Source organism: Ambystoma mexicanum, chromosome 5p, assembly GCF_040938575.1.
Source record: "Ambystoma mexicanum isolate Mex_15411 chromosome 5p, UKY_AmexF1_1, whole genome shotgun sequence".
NCBI classification, from domain to species: domain Eukaryota; kingdom Metazoa; phylum Chordata; class Amphibia; order Caudata; family Ambystomatidae; genus Ambystoma; species Ambystoma mexicanum.
Window position 1 is genome coordinate 212,739,403 of NC_090930.1, and position 17,063 is coordinate 212,756,465.

At 50.2% G+C, this 17,063-nt stretch overlaps 1 protein-coding gene across 3 annotated transcripts in view; it reads left to right on the forward strand.

Moving 5' to 3' along the window:
- Positions 1–17,063, forward strand: part of LOC138480867 (probable global transcription activator SNF2L1) — a 1,964,402-nt gene that overhangs the window by 407,804 nt on the left and 1,539,535 nt on the right. For 2 of the 3 annotated variants that reach the window (XM_069612650.1, XM_069612651.1), the window contains exon 3: positions 15,522–15,688. The exons of the other annotated variant lie outside the window; for it this stretch is intronic. In XM_069612650.1, coding sequence (XP_069468751.1) covers positions 15,522–15,688 — 167 coding nt within the window. The remainder of the gene's footprint in view (positions 1–15,521; positions 15,689–17,063) is intronic. 3 annotated transcript variants of the gene reach the window in all.

The following is a 17,063-nucleotide window of genomic DNA, read 5'->3' on the forward strand; positions in this document are numbered from 1 at the left end:
CCGGCTCTGCAGCTATGATATAGAGCATGGGGGAAAAGGGGCATCCCTGCCATGTGCCTCTATGGAGGGACCATTTGTCAGAATAAGTCTTGTTGGTGCGCACCCTGGCAGTGGGATTAGTGTAGATCAATTGAGTCCATTTAAGGAAGGCGGGTCCGATCCCCATCCTGACCATGGTGGCATACAACCATTCCCATCTAACCGAGTCGAAGGCCTTGGTGGCGGCAAGTGACGCTACGGCGTATTTCTGGGATTTCCTCTCGGTACTATATATGATGTGGTGTAACCTACGTAAGTTTTCGGTAATAGAACGCCCGGGCACGTAGCCCGTTTGGTCCTGATGGATTAGAAGGGGAATCACTCTGCGTAGTCTATTGGCGAGCAGTGCCGACAGTATTTTGCTGTCAACATTTAACATAGAAAGTGGTCTATACAACCCGCAATCTGTCCCATCTTTACCAGGCTTTAGTATGGGGATTATTATTGCTTCACTCATGGAGTTCGGGAGAGAGCCTCGCTCGAAAGCCTTGTTATATACTTGTGCAAGCAGGGGGGCAAGGGTCTCCTCGTATGTCTTATAAAATTCCCCAGGGAGGCCATCCATGCCCGGCGCCTTTCCGGAGGGTAGTGATCTGATTATTGCCTTCACATCATCAGGGGTAATCGGTTCGTCTAGGGCTTCAGCCCGTTGTGAGTCTAGCCTGGGTAACTTAATGCAATCTAGGGCGTCTTCGATCCCGGTGTTGGATGAGGGAGGGGTCTGGGAATAAAGGTCACGGTAGAACTCAGAAAAAACCTTATTAATCTCTGCTTGTGTGTGCGCGGTGGTGCCATCGGGTTTGCGTATGTGGCAAATGGAGGTCCTAGGGGTCTCCCTTTTGTACAGCCAAGCTAAGAGTTTGCCAGGTTTATCGCCCAGGGCGTGTGACCTTTCTATATGTTTGGCATAATTTAATTTCGCCAGTGTCTCCCAGTGGGACAGACAGGCTTGTTGCAGTTTGATTATTTCCTGTAGACACTCGCGAGTCACGTCTACCCTGTTCTCCAGCTCCCCCCGCTTCTTTTCTGCGTCTACCAGGGAGTTCACAATGGATCTCTGAGCCCCTCCCCCCGCTGCTAACATGTCCCCTCTCATGACCACTTTATATGCCTCCCATGCAGTGCTAATACAGTCTACACTGCCTAGATTGTTTTGCCAGTATTCGTCTGTGCTGTCTTGTATGTGATCCCGGAAGGCAGCATCCAACAGGGCCTCGGCCCGCAGTCTCCACGTGGGAACCGGGGGTCTGGGCAGGTATACCTCCCATGTGACTATCAAGGGGGAATGGTCTGACAATACTCTAGGTAAATACTGTGCTTCACGAAAGGTGGCTTGCTGCTCCTGACTGACCAGCATGTAGTCCAGCCTGGTGTGGACTTTATGCGGTGGGGAGAAGGAGTATTCTCGTTGCTCCGGGTCTAGTTCCCTCCACAGATCACAGAGTGATAGTTGGGTCATTAGTTTGGACAATATCTTGGCTGGGGGGAATGGGCAGGAGTGTTTGGTATCGGACGTGTCTTTGAGTGGGTCAAGGGTGCAGTTGTGGTTACCGCCCCAGATCACAACACAGTTAACATATGGGCCTAGTCTGGAATATAGGGAGTGGAAGAAGGGAGTGGCGTCGTGATTGGGTGTATAAGTGCTAACCAGGCACAGGTCTCTCCCCTCCACCGTACCCTGCACAAGTGCCATCCTACCCTCATCATCCGTCTTGGTGGTCGTTATCCTTAAGGGGACGGTCGGGTCGATCCATATCAGGACCCCTCTTGCGTATGAGGAATAGGTGGATCTGATCATGGTCCCTCGCCATGTTTTGGCTAGCGCCTTCAGTTTCTCCTCCGTTAGGTGTGTCTCTTGGAGCATAGCAATTCCGACCTTGCAGCGTCGCAGATATGTGTGAATCCGGCGTTGTTTCACATAACTGTTCATGCCTCTGACGTTCCACGTCATTATTTTTATTGTTTCAGCCATAAGCGTGATTGTGCCCAATGTTCCCCCACTGTCTCAATCGGGGTCCTGTTAGTGGTGCGTCTGTAGTGAGGTCATCCTGAGGTCTCGGTATTTCTTGTTCAAAAGTCCCAACGTGGGTGTAACTTCCCTGTATTTCCCTCCCCCCTGATAAACTTCCCCAACATAGAACTGGTCCAACGGGGCGATCCCCGTCATGACTGTCCCGTTTCCGCTCCTTGAGACCAAGCATGGTCTTCGGGTGCCCTACGGGCGGGTAAATGTACCCTGAAGAAGAAAAAAACTCCTGGGGGTTGAGGGAGCTGTTGCTTCGGTGTTCCGCGTAGTAAGATCAATTCAGCTGCTCATAGGGCTCGATTTATTGTTGCTGTGCACTTGGGGTAAGAACCGTTCCTCTGCAGTCGTGGAGGGTGGTTCAATGCGGCTTACGTCTTTTATCTTCAATGTCCGGTAATTGCTGCTCGTCCATCCAGTCCCGAGCCAGCGCCGGGGTGTCAAACAGGTGGGTTCTATTTTTATATATCACCTTTAACCTAGAGGGGTACAAAAGCATGTATTTCACTCCGGCAGCTTTCAATCTGGCCTGCACTTGAAAGGTATAATCAGGGTAGATCGCAATCTTGGCTGAGTTCCTCAGGATCTGACCCCCTGAGCGCGAGAATGCTAGAATGATCTCGCGGTCTCTGTAGTTTAGTACTTTTGCTATCATAGGCCTAGGTGGGCCGCCTGGTGGAGGTTTCTTAGCGAGTGATCTATGTGCCTTTTCGATGGAGAAACCCTGCGATAGCTTCTCTGCTCCAATCTCCTGCAGCAGGAGGTTCTCTATGTAGTTGGTGGGGTCTGGGCCCCGATGCCCTCCGGTACGCCAAGCAGTCGGATGTTATCCCGGCGAGCCCTCCCTTCGGCCTCCTCTGCCCTGTCCTCCAGGTTCTTGACCCTCTGCCGCAGGCCATCCACGTCGTGCAGGAGCTGGGTTTTCGCTTCAGTGTTTTCCCGTACCTGGGTCTCAAGTGCCTCGGTCCTGCCCGCTAGGGAGCGGACGTCCTGGCGTAGGAGGCCCAGATCTATGGCCACAGCATCTATTTTGTTCACCATTGTTGCCTGGAATAATGTGATGGCCTCCAGGAGTTGGGTGTTGCTGGTTTCAGTTGGCGCTACGGTGGGGCCTGTTTCCTTAATTGCCGTTGCCGTGTCTGGACACCCGGGGTCGGGGGGTTCATTATCTGTATAAGCGTCCAGGGTGGTCTGTCGCTGCTTGGACCTAGCTCCCCTTCCCGTTGATTTATCCAGGCCAGACATTCCTGCGGTTCTGTGACCTTCAGGCGCCGGGACGGGTTCCACGACAAAAGCTCCAGGTCGTGGCCCCGGGTGTGGTCCCGGCCTCAATATGTGAAGGCGTTTGGTGCGCCCCAGCCCCCGGCTCCCGGATGGGGAGGTGTGTGGTCCTGCACCGCGGGGGGACAGTCGCCAGCTCCCCCAGTCTCCCCGGGGCGCTTTCAATCCGCCTCTATGCCAGCGCCGTCTGAGACATAGGTGTATTGCGCGGGGAGGGGTGCGGGGTTTGGCCCGGCTTGGGGCAGCACTCCGCTGCGTGTGGTGGGGCTCCTTCTCTAGTGTCCGGCGTTGAGGATATCGTAGAAGGGACTGGCATATGGCTGGATTATGGCGCGCGGGGAGGGCCCCCGTTCCGGTCACCTCAGGTGGATGGAGTTTCAGTACCAGTCGATCCCCTCTCTTCCAGGCAGCGATTGCGGTCTCATACGGGTCCCCAGGCAGGTAGGGGGGGAACCCTCCTCTCAGCCAGACCACTCCCGGTCTCCGGTCGGCTTGCGCGCCTCCGCTTCCCCCCTCGGGCAGCCGGGCGGGCCGCAGCGCAGGCCCGGCAGGGCAGGCGGTGCCGATGGATCCCCCGGCGGGACGAGTCCAGGAGCGGGGTAGGGCAGCCGGCGTCCGCACTCAGACCGGTCCCCCTCTCTCTTCCCTCACCTCAGCAGGCGGGTCCGGTCTGGTCCCCGATCTTGCCGGTCTCCGCTGCGGGGCCGGCGGGCGCCTCCAGCCGCTCCGGTCGACGACGCAGGCCCGGCAGGTTGGGCGGCGCCGAAGGATCCCCCGGCGGGATGAGTCCAGGAGCGGGGCAGGGCAGCCGTTGTCCGGTCTGGTCCCTGATCTTCGCCGGTCTCCGCTGCGGGGCCGACGGCGCGCCCCAGCGGCCCAGGCAGCGCCTCCGCTGCACCTGCTTCCAGCGGGGCTGGTCTTGAGCCCGGCAGGACTCCTCCCGACCGCTCTCCGATACTCCTCCTCTCCGAAGCGCAGTGAAGGTCCGCCGCTTCCGCCGATCGCTGGGCCAGCGCAGGACTCCCCGGGCTCAGCAAGAGGAGGCCGCCATCTTGGCCTCGAGTTACGCGGGTTTTCGCGAGCCGCGTTTAGGTCTTTAGGGCTTCAACCCTCGTGTGTGGGGAGCCCCGGGACCTCTCCCAGGCTTCAGTAGCTCTCATGATGTTTCAGCGGGTTCGGATGAAGCTTCGGTGTCCCGTAGGGCGGCTTATCATTACCCATCGAGCGGAGCTCACCGAAGACGCGTCCACTCTACATGGCGGTTAGCTACGCCCCCACGACAACTAGCCTTATTGTGCAACTTCGCGGATGTCGACCAAGAGATCAAGTGCCAAATAATGGCCTGCAGTCTGAAAAGGAGAGGCACATAATACTGAGCGAGAAGGGCTTAGCCCTTGCTAGGATTTTAGAATACGGATGGCAAAGGGACCCCTCCCATGCCATGGCAGCTCATATGAACACCAAACTGCAGAAGCTGCAACTAGTCCCGACATGTAGAATTGCTCAAATCGCCAGCTGCCCTACCCAGAAGAGATGGCAGAGAGCTGAGCAATGCCCCTGCGTGGCGGCCAAGAATACCAAGCCCGAATGACTGTGGTTGGTGCGGCGGGCCAAGCCAAAGCAAGGAGAACTGCCCAGCACAAGGGACTGCGTGCAGCGCATGTGGCCACCTTGACCACTATGCATGGGTTTGCCAGTCTTCGGGCCACTAACGCAGAACCGAGACCCAGTACACGCTGTCAAGAAGAAAAAAAACAGGCCAAAGCCAGTCAGGTTGAGGTTGAAGACAGCACCTCTTCCAAGGAGTCGGAAGATGAAGGAGACAGAACAGTAGCAATGGTCGAGGCGAAGCACACGAAGGGAAGGGCGACGGTACACATGATATCAGCATTGGAGCAAGGGACAAGACAATCGAAGAAGAAGAGACCCAGATGTCTCGTACAAATTCATGGGCAAGACACAATAATGACCAGCGACACAGGAGCCTCAGTGAACGTCATGCCAGTAGGAACATTCAAGAAGAAGCGGCCCCAGCCGATGCTGAAAAACAGACACAAAGTTATATGCCTATGGCTGCAAGACACCTGTACCCAACATAGGGCATTATCGGACGACTCTTGTCATGGAGACACGAAGATCCAATCGTAAATCTATGTTGTTGACGCCAGCATAGAGTGTCTCCTCAGCTGGAACTCAGAAGACCTGGGGTTGATTCAGTTCATCTGCGACCTCACCGACACAGACGACATACAAGACTTGTTAGCAAAACACCCCAACCTGCTCCAGGAGATGTGGTGTCTGAAGGGGAAACTCATCAAGCTGCATATCGACACAATGGTACAGCCAAAAGCAGTGCGACACAGGAGAATAACATTCCATATGCAAGACCTAGTCGCAAAGGAATTGCAAGAGCTAGAGAAGGCGGACATTATAGAAAAGGTGACAGGACCCATACCCTCCGTGGTAGTTACCAAAAAGCCAAAGCAACCTGGAAAGGTCTGCGTATGCATCAACATTTGCCTGCTGAACGCGGCAATCAGCTGTGAAAGACAAATTACCCCAACCCTGCACAAGATCATGGCAGACCTGATGGGGTCAAAGGTCTTCTCGAAACTAGATTTAAACGCAGAGTACCACCAGCTAAAGCTGCATTAAGACTCACTGTACATTACCACTTTCTCAATGCACCTTGGGCTGAGAAGATACAAAAAACTGAACTTTGGGATCTCATCCACGCTGAGGTATTTCAACAGGCAATCCAGCCAGTTCTCCAAGGCATTTCAGGGGTGTTAAATGTCAGTGACAAAATTTTGGTCCACACAAAGAGCAAAATGGAACACCTACATAGATTGGCGGCTGTCCTCGACAGGTTAGAAAACGCCTGGGTTGACTATCCAACAAGAGACATTGGGCCTCATTACGACCCAGGCGGTAAGTTACCGCCTGGGCCGTGACTTTACCACCATGGCGTAAACTACGTTTACGCCATGGTGGTTGGCGGACTTACCGCCCCATTCCGAGGTTGGCGGGGCGGTAAGTCCCCAATCCCCATTTACCCTTCCCCATTCCCATTTTTGCCCCATAGGGCATAATGGGAGTGGGGAAGGCGTTAATTATGCCACCGTAAATTACGGTGGCGTAATTAACTCCATGGTCCCTTAGCGCCATGGATTTTAACACCTGCTAAAAGCAGGTGTTAAATCCGCCATGGCGCTAAGGGACCTCGTACTCAGGCGGTAAGGGTCGGCGCTGTTTACGCTGTCGTAAAACCCTTACTGCCTGAGTCGTAATGAGGCCCATACAGATTTCTGAAGGAGTAGACTTTCGTTGGATTTGTGTTTAACAGGAAGGGGGTCTGTCGTCCCCTTCAAGTCGCAGATGTCAAGGGGGCAGCCCCTCCTATGCCCACAGAAGTACAATGTTTTTTGGCCATGGCCACTTATTGTTGTAGATTCATACACAATCTAGCTACAATTTCCGAGCCACTGAAAGAATTAACCAAGTCAACCACCAAATCTGAGTGGAGCCCTCAATGTCAAGAGGCTTACAAGTGTATCAAGGACTCTCTTTCCGCTGACACTACCATGGCATACTACAAAACCACTCTAAAGACGGAGTTGTATCTTATCAGGGGTGTTCACAGTCCGACATGAGCTGTCCATTACAAGCGATGGACTGATTCTGAGAGGCGCACGCATAGTTATAGCACTCAGCTTGCAAGGCATGATTGTTACTCTCGAACACGAGGGACACCAGGATATCGTCAGTATCAAAGTCCGGATACGAAACAGAGTGTGCTTCCCACAACTGGACACAAGAGTGGAGAGCGCTGTATCGTTGTGTCTCCTATTCCAGATCGCAAGCGCGCCTCCGAGGCCGCAATCCATCCAGTCAGGCCCGAGAGGCACAGCACGATGGGAAGCAATAAGCATCATATTTCTGCTCTGTACAAGAAGAATCTTACCTTTTTGTAGCCATTGATGACTATTCACGCTACCAGAAGTGGTAGTAATACAGTCGACTGCGGTAGAAGCAGTGATACCAGCGCTTGAGAAAATGCCACAAATGGGTTGCCCAAAGTGACAATGGCCCACCTTTCCAAGGAAGAGAACTGAACTTGGATGACCTCAACATACACCATCGCTACATCACGCCACGGTGTCCCCAAGCAAACAGGGACACCAAGCGTTTCATGACAACAATCAACAAGGTGCTGCGAATAGCAAAGACACAAAACAATTAATGGAATTTCAAGTTGTATCGCTTCCTGGGGAACTACTGGTAAACACTGCCAACCTCATCCAACCCCCCCCCAACTGATCTGATGTATGCTACAATGCTGAACTCCTCAGTACCACACCATTGCAGCAAACGTGCGAAAGGCATCGACCGACACCAAATGAGTCAAGGCCAACAAACAGATGAGTGCAAAGCGAGGATCCAAAGAGACTGGCCACATGGGCAGCAATCAGGTACTGGTCCTGCAGAATTCAAAGCTGCCAATCCCGTTTGATACCACCCCATGGACAGTAACAGGCAGAAAGGAACATGGTAATGGCCAACCGAGCCGGCGAGACAATAACCAGGAATGCATCTTGGTTCAAACAAGTCCCCAAGACAATGTGGAGAGAAAGCCGCAATCAAACTTACATCCAGGAAAACGATGAGACTGGCAGCTGTGAGAAACCTGAAGATGTCTCCCATGCTAGTCCCTGGGAATCCGTCATCCAGGTGGCCAGGACACGGCCATAACTATTGGATCCAGTTCCTGGGGGTGGACCAGTGAGGGAGGATAACCTGGATGGGGAGTCGTTGGGGAGTGGGACACCGATGGGTGAGACACGGTATCCCCTTCTTTCAACTCCTTTTCCCCATCCTACCACGTAGAATATTCCAAAACACTGCCCCCCCCCATTTCCCGACAAGAACACTTTTGCACAACACGGAAGACAACAGACTAACACCAGAGCCATTTACCTGATATGTCCCAATACAAGGGTCAGGCAAAGTCAGACAATTGACCAGAATCACACACACTTGACAGCCCTTTCCCTTCCCCACATGGAAAAAAGTTTGAGCACAAGACGAGCAATGCAGACCGCACTGCGTGAGAGCTAACTCGGCACTGCAGTTCAAGAGGAGGAGAAAGACGGCGCAGACCGAGGGGGTGACCAGCAGAGAAACAACCTTTCCCTTTCCGACCAAGGCCCGTAAAACCTCTGCAGAAGGAATCATAAGACTTCGAACAATAGCCAGCTTGTGTTACAGCAGATTTCAACGGTACACAAGACCCTCCTCTGCTGATAACCTAGCTGGGGAGAGACACTTGTCTCCGTGGTACCAACCTTGACTCCAAAGTGGAAGAAAGCCAAGCGAATCAAGGGAAGTGCCAATACGAAACTGAACTGTGTTGAACAATAAATAGCCAACGGCTAATTTGAACTTTTGTAGAAGCTTAAAGATACTATTGATGAAAGAGACAGGAAAACCAGCAACAGAGGAGCCCGGCACCACGTCGGTTCTCAGGCAGGAAACTCCGAGTGATTACCTCGTTGGTAGAAATTACCGTAACCAGAAGCCCTCGGGAAGAGGCAAGAAGAGGTCAAAGTGGTCATACGGGGGTCTGGTAAAATCATCTGTACCGTTAAAAGTCTTTGACCGACAGATGATTGCGAAGCTTAAGGAAATGAGTCCTGCTTGGTGAAATGAGCATATGAACAGTGTATTGTAAAACTTGGCGAGAGTGAATCCGGCAGAGGGAAGCCAACAAAAGGGGCAAAGCACAAAGAACTGTTTAAATAGACATTAAGATTCATAAAAGTAAGAAAAGCCACTGTGAACCCAAAGGAGGGAGCACTGGCGTAACAGGGACCACCGCAGCCCTGCAGTGCGTGGGGTCCCCGCAACCACATGTCCTGGGAGGGGGCCCCACTTGGAGTAAAAAAAAATCACTCTGCCTTCATAAAGAAATTAGTTCTGTAACAAAAATAATTTCTTTATGAAGTCAGAGTGAATACAAAAAGAAACGTTCTTTTTGAAGTCCGGGGGCTACCCCCACCCTATGACATGAAGACCCTAGGCTGCAGGACTCCATGTCATGGGGTGGGGAAACCCTATGACTTAAAAAAATAAATAGTTTATTTTTGAAGTCACTAAGCCTTCATAAAGAAATTATTTCCATTATGGTTCAGTCCTTAACGGAAAAAATGTCTTTATGAAGTTAGAATGACTTCAAAAAGAAACAATTTCTTTTTGAAGTATTATGGCTCCCCTCAACCCAATGACGTGTGCGTCTGTAAGTGTATGGTTAAAGAGTGCACCCAAATGTATGGGTGGCTGGGTATGCGTATGTGCTTGGTTGGTGAAAGGATGCACACTTAAATGTATGGGTGGCTGCCTAGGGTGCCTGCATGATGAAAGGGTGCACACTTAAATGTATAGGTGACTGTGTAAGTGTATGGTGAAAGGGTGCACACTTAAATGTATAGGTGGCTGCCTGTGTGAGTATATGGTGAAAGGGTGCACACGCATGTATGGGTGGCTGGATGTGTGTGTACGGTGAAAGGATGCACACTTAAATGTATGGGTGGCTGCCTGGGTGTGCCTATATGGTGAAAGGGTGCACTCTTAAATGTATGGGTGGCTGCCTGGGTGTGCCTGTATGGTGAAAGAGTGCACACTTAAATGTATGGATGGCTGGGTGTGCATGTGTGTATAAGGTGAATGGTGTGTACTTGTGTTTGGGGTCTACAAGCAAACCTAGATTTCAGGGTGGCTAACCCTTCAAATGTTGGGAGAGGTGCTAACTTCACATGTGGTGGGGAGGAGCAAACTTATTTGTGTGGGGGCATGTAACTTCTTTATGCATTTTAATGAGACTATTCTAGTGCAGCTTCAATGTTACAGGCAGTTTACTCTCTCCTTTAAGTCTGAAAGCACCCACTTTTAGACTGCTATTAGAATGACTGGTCTCCTGTTCCCTCTCTAACCTTCCAGTCACTCCCCTGGCATGCACGTACTAAACCCACATCTCAATTTCAATTGCTTAAAAAATGTGGCAATTGAATGCAGACACTAACAGTGAAATGCTCTACATTAGTAATTGCTGGGCCGGCCCCTTGTTAACAGCGAAACCCAGGTGCTGTTTAACATCTGTGTCCTTTTCTGTCCGGCAGCTGCTCTGTAGGTCAGCCAGGTCAAGTCAACAAAGCCCACAATTTCAGGGGGTGGGGGAGTGCTGAAGCCCAGTCAGCTCAATGGTGTTGCACCACTACTTGTGTTTAATGTCTTGATTACTAGCCCTATTCTCCCTCATCCAAGTACTTGTGCATGAGGCAGTACTTGTGTATGAGGTACTATGCCTCATACACAAGAACTGGGATGAGGTAGAGGTATATAAAGGTAATGCCTGACTTAGCTACCTGTAATATTTATTACTCTTAGTCCCACTCTTCCTCATCCCAGTACTTACCTATGAGGCAAGGAACCTCATATGTAAGCACTGGGACAAGGAAGAGGGACGTGGAGGTAATTCTGGGCCGATGAGCTGATTTTGGAGGTTGAGGTAGGGGATGGAGGGAGAGGGGATGTGTGGAGGGGCGGGATTGTGCAATAAATCATAATGGTCGTCCATGTCCATGCTAAGCAGGCATATTAGTGGCTAGAGGGGCATTTTGGTGCAGCCAGTCTAGTCATTCCTCAGTTTGGTATGACTTTTTTTAACTGAGCATTTCTGATAAAGCAGTTCTGCTAAGTGTAATTACCTGGCTAGACTGGCATTTGGGTTCTGCCAGTCTAGCTGTTTCTCACTGCGGCACTGTATATTTTTCTGCCCATCTGTGATAAAATTAAATGATATGATATGATAAGTCATATATAACGCGCCTGTACACAAGTGTTTTTAGGCACGACAAGACAAGGGAAGGAAAACAGAGGGAGGACAAGACAAATGATCTTACTAAGCCTTGTGTCATTCAGATTGTGCAAGTTCGAGAACGAGAAGTGCGAGGGGAAAGGGAGGGGGGAAGTGGAAGGGAGAGGGGAGGGGAAAACATCACAGCAATGCTGTGAGTAAAATCAGCCAGGGCAGTGCGGCTCTGGGTAGTGCAAGGAGAATAAGGGACTGTAGGGTTACAGTTACAGCCCCTAACTGCCTTGTAGGCCCGAAGGCAGTGCAAGGGTGACTGATCAAGAAAGAGCCTGGACTTAGTGAGACTGAGAGTAGCGAAGCAACCAGTTGGTACAGCCGAGAGGTAGATCAGGTAGGTCAGCAGGGTAGGGAGAGAGAGAAAGCAGAGGAGAAGAGGAACGTTTTGAGCTGCTACCGGAACTTGAGTTGGTCCAGATCAAGTTTGGGAGGAGCAGGGAGGCCATTCCAGAGGGAGGAACCTGCAGGGGAGAGGGATCAACCCCCCCACTCTCTGCCTGGAGAAGCATCTAACCCTTAGGGCTCGAGAAAGAAGGTATTTTGGAAGAGAGTATTGGATGTAGTGCGGATCCCTGCCTCAGAAAGCCTCGTGGACAATACAAAGGGTCTTGAACTTGATCCTTGCAGCCACCGGGAGTCAGTGTAGAGATTTAATGGCCGGAGAGATACGGTGCCTGGGCTTGAGGCCAAGGATAAGTCTTGCAGTCCTGTTCTGAATTAGTTGCAGAGGGCGGAGAGTAGAGGAAGGCAGATTGAGAAAGTGGCTGTTGCAGTAGTCCAGCCCAGAGAGAACTAGGGCTCTGGAAACAGTGGGCTTCTGGGGGAAAGTGAGAAAGGGAAGAGTCCCTTTGAGGAGGTGCAGCTGGTAGTGGGATTTCTTGGCAACGTCTGAGATGTGTGGAGAGTAAGAGAGAGTGTAGTTGAAGATGACTCCAGGAATGAGTGAGAGAGGAGAGTAGGCTGAGGGGAGCCTAAGGGAAAGCTGAGTATCATCCGCATAACACTGAATGTTAGAGGAGAAGGTAGAGATCAGGTGGGCCAAAGGGGCCAAGTAGAGGTTGAAAACCCAGGGTGAGAGGATAGAGCCCTGGGGAAGGCCACTGGTAGAGAGAGGTGGAGGAGTGAAAGGGACCAAGTTGGACCTAGGTGGGGCGTTCCAAGAGGAAGGAGGTCAGGCACTCCAGTGCCTGATCCATGATGCCCAGGTTCTCAAAGAGCCAATTGATCAGGATGGCGTGGTTGGCCATTTCGAAAGCAGAGGAAAGTTCAAGGAGGATGAGGACAGAAGGAATCCTGGAATCAAGGTTAGAGATCAGATCTTCACAGGTGTTCAGGAGAGAAGTTTCCATGACTCTGGCAGCTCTTAAGCCAGACTGATGGTCATGGAGACAACCGACAGATTCAGTGTGGAGAGCAAGCTGGGAGATGGCCAGCTTTTCCAAGAGTTTGGGAGAGGGGAAAGTTCCAGTGGCAAAATAATGATTACAGAAATCGGCCAAGGCTGGAGCAAGGGTGTCAATATGGTCCTTGATGGTTCTGGAGGAGCGGGTGAGCACCTGTTTCGACGACACTTCCATAGATGGGACTTGTCTAGAAACCTCGTCAGGTGTTAGACAGAAAGAGGAGAAAGGAGGAGGAGAGGGAGAGATGGCCAAAGGGGGGCCGAGAGAGGAAGAGGAAGAGGAGATAGTGGACAGGATGTCCTGAGTTTTAGCAGAGATGCAAGAGGCCAAAGCCGCACAGAGGGCCTGTTGAGGGAACAGGAGAGGTAGAGACCGCAACAGGATTGGCCAGAGCCTTGCAGATTTTAAAGAGTTTGGACGTGATGTTAGAGGCTGCAGAGACGCAGGCTCGAATGTGGGCTCTCTTCTTGATGAGTCTTATTGCTTCGACTGGTATTTTGGTGCAACCAGTCTTGGTATGTCTAAATGTGGCCTGGCATGCCTTACTGTAGTATCATTACGTGTATACACTGTTCTACAGTGTGCAGCTAGTTGGACCTGTTTTCATTGTGGCATGGCATTTTAAATAGGAAAGCATTAATGTTCATATGCACTGTTGCTGATTTGCATGTATTGGCTCGGTGTTACCCAAAACAATACCAAACATTGTGGCTTTTTAGCCAATTTTTCTCAGAAAGTGTGCTGTATATTGCATTAAAACATATATTTATATATTTCTCCTAGTGCAGTGTGCGGCATACCCCTTCAGCAGCATGTTTGTGCATTTTGCGCAGGCGTGGTAATCTTGGCCGGCCCAGAGTGTGACGCACCTGTGATTTGTTGCCGAGTTGGGGGGGCCCTCAGCATGGCTCGCAGGGGGGCCCCCAGATCTTGTGTTATGCCACTGGGAGGGAGGATAACGTCTGAAAGGGGTCTGTGCCCGGAATAGGGGGACCTAGGGGTGAAACCATCCCCCAAAGTATACATGAACCGAACTTTGAGTTTGTTTGTTGAATACATCAGGCCTTGACGGCAAAAGACATTTTATTGAAGAGACTTAACCATCGAAGAACCTGATAGTTGATACGGAACTGTCGGCTCGTGCTGGGAAAGCTCAAGTGTGTACTGTGCTCAGAAGATCCACTTTGTCCTGTGCTCAAAACATGGGGAAGGGAGACCTCTGGCAATTGCATCCGGATTTACTATTTGTGAACACTTCTTTCTTTATTGAAAAACTTATCCCACACTATTTCTGTAATTAGTTGCAAGGATTTGGCAATAGTTTTTTTTTTAAGTATAGTCCTTTTTATTTTGATACAAGGACTGCCTTATTTTTCATTTGATGGTCGAAGCTTTCTCCTATCTTAGATTTAGGTTTAGTTTAGGTGTTTTTCCACGTGATATAATGTGATTGGTTATTTCTAACGCGCCTAATACCCAGAGGTTTCTAAGCGCGGACCCGGGATCGAACCCGTGTCGCTCCAAGCGCGGACCCGGGATCGAACCCGTGTCGCTCCATGTCGTTTTGTTTCCAAGGCGAGCACGTTGCCCAGGAGCTATCCTCCTCCTTGCACACCATCACCAAGACCCAGAAGAGGATATGGTGGTTGGCCCAGCCTGCAAGTAAGAACCTGATTCCCCTGCCAGCCCTACAGGGGAAGTCCAAACAGCCGACAGCCAAGAGGTCACTTCAGCAACACGGCAGGTACACCCTGAGGGCGGCACCTCGGCTCCCTGGAAAACGGAGTGACTGTGTGTTAAAAGGAACATTGGGGGACAGCATATTCCGGCTAAAAATGTAAATGGTTGTTTAAGGAAAAAAGGAGAGGCATGTTGTGTTCCCGCCATGTCCCGCACTGCATGGTGGCTGGCAACAGCAAAGTGCGCACTCATGAACTTCCTGCATGGAAGCGGGTAGTCACGCGCGGATACCGACACTGCCTGGACATGTCGTTATAGCGCGCTAGCACTCAGCCCCATACAGCGCCCCGCGCCCTCATCCAGGCATTCACTGGCATTCACAGGCATATGGCTTCCAACACCACAGTGGATTCGCCCGGGATGCAGAGTGGTGTGGGCGCCTCCTCTATGCACCGTTGCACGTCAACTTGCCCACGGCAGGTTATCTGATGCTCCGCTCTCCTCTGCGACCGGATTTGTCTGTGCACTTTGTGCAGGCACTTCGCAGGAGATGCTGGGTTTTGTTGAAGCTTCCTCTACGCATCAGCTCGCCCACAGGTTGGCTGATACTTCGGCTATCGGCTGCGAGCGTCCAACAACCTTTAAAAGAAAGCTTTAATCATTGCCTTGAAACCGTAGGAAGTCTGCTGTAAAAAGATTATTTACAAGGGCTTCAGCAGCATGACGTGGCTAGTGTTATTTTTATTTGTGGTTCACTTACTCATTTTTCTCTTGTGTTAATCATTTTTCTCCTTTCTCCCACAAAGGCTTTTTTTTTACCTTAATACAGGGCTGTAAAAAAGCATTTCCGGGTGGACGTTCTTTTCCTTTTACTCGGCCTCCATGTGGGACACCCTCCCAATTCATATTAGATCCACAGAGGACTTCTTTATTCCTGTAAACATCAAAAATCATACATCTGCTAATGTTTATCCCCGTTTTCATACTCTGCATATGCTGTCGGCTGGGTTAGCTTGGCCAGGAGGCAAAACACATGGTGTTAATTACGCTTTATGAATTCTGTACAACATATGCTTAATGAATAAATGATAAGTAAAAGGTGACCGTCATGTTTTTCTTCAATTTAATTAAGAAGCGTATCTTTTTTTTCCATTCACTTCAATCCCAGAAAACTGATCGATCAAAAAGGTTCGAGTTCCTGCTGAAGCAGACGGAGCTTTTTGCGCATTTCATCCAGCCTGCATCCCAGAAGTCACCAACCTCTCCACTTAAAGTGAAACTGGGCCGGCCGCGCATGAAGCAGGATGAGAAGCAGTGCTTACTTTCAGCTGGAGAGTACGTCTGCTTTCTTTCTCTTTCTAGCATTGCCACATACAGAAATAACCCATCATTACACCTGAAAATCAGGTGAAGGCAGCCTCCTAAGTTTTCAGTTTCGCGTTAGGTATTGCCATCATTCATGAAAAATATTACCTTTTAAGTTTACTGATTTTTATTAATATATGAATGCGTAAATAGATTTAACAGCATTGCAAAGGTTTCCCTTAATGCCATATCTGGAGCTGTCATTCCCAGTTGAAATGAAACCCTCCCCAACATGCGTGCATGGTCAGCAGTGTTCCCAGTTGAAATGAAACCCTCCCCAACATGCGTGCATGGTCAGCAGTGTTCCCAGTTGAAATGAAACCCTCCCCAACATGCGTGCATGGTCAGCAGTGTTCCCAGTGTTCCCAATTGAAATGAAACCCTCCCGACTTGAAGGGTTTAATTGTAATCGTACACGCTCCCTTCCATGCTCAAAAGGCATGTAGCGTTTACACTGGATCCCTGTGGGGTCTGGCTAATTTTTGCTGGTGCATTGGGATATCCAGCATCTGCGTCGGCATGAAAATCCATGCCTGTGCAGATGCTGAAACATATGTATGGCGTAGTGAAAGGAGGTGGCACACAAATGACTGAATATGAGCCATAACATGAAGGCAAGGTGAAAAAGCCTTACGCAATGCTTTTACGCCTTGCATTCACGTTACAGCTCATATGAACACGAGCCTTAATGTGTGTTTGTGATCTTCGTATAATTTTGAGACCTTAATTCTACGTCGTAATGTCAGTGGCTGTGCTGTCTGGTGACATGAATCTGGCATTATTTCCAATATGTTTATTAGAGCAAACAATGTTTTTACAGAAATCATATCTATTTAATGATGAAAATAATAACTTATTTATACAGCGCTTTTATCCAAAGTGCTTTAAATAGAACATGTTTACATACAATTATTATTACCCAATCGAAATTGGTACTCATTTTATCGATCTTGGAAGGATCAAAGGCTGAGTCAACCTTGCAGGGAGTTGAACCTGTGACCCTGCAGATCACACATAGATCACAGCAAGAGCTTTACCCAATGAGCTAACGTACTGTAACTTTTTTCTGTGATACTAGTTTATTCCTGCATCATTTTCCCTTTCCTACATACTTGTGGGATGTCATCCCAACAGGTACGGTACTGGGCTGTTTTACAGAGTCAAAGATATACATTTAAATGTGGAATCCCCAGATGATTACGCAGAGTAAGCTGCCCCTGCTCTTCCCCCACTGATTACAGTGTAGCCTGCACGTTTTTTCCTCTACAGTGGCTGGGCGGCACCCATTTATTGGATGTCGGCGTTAGGCAGAATCCTGTGCAGTTCCCTTAGGGAGCACTGCAAA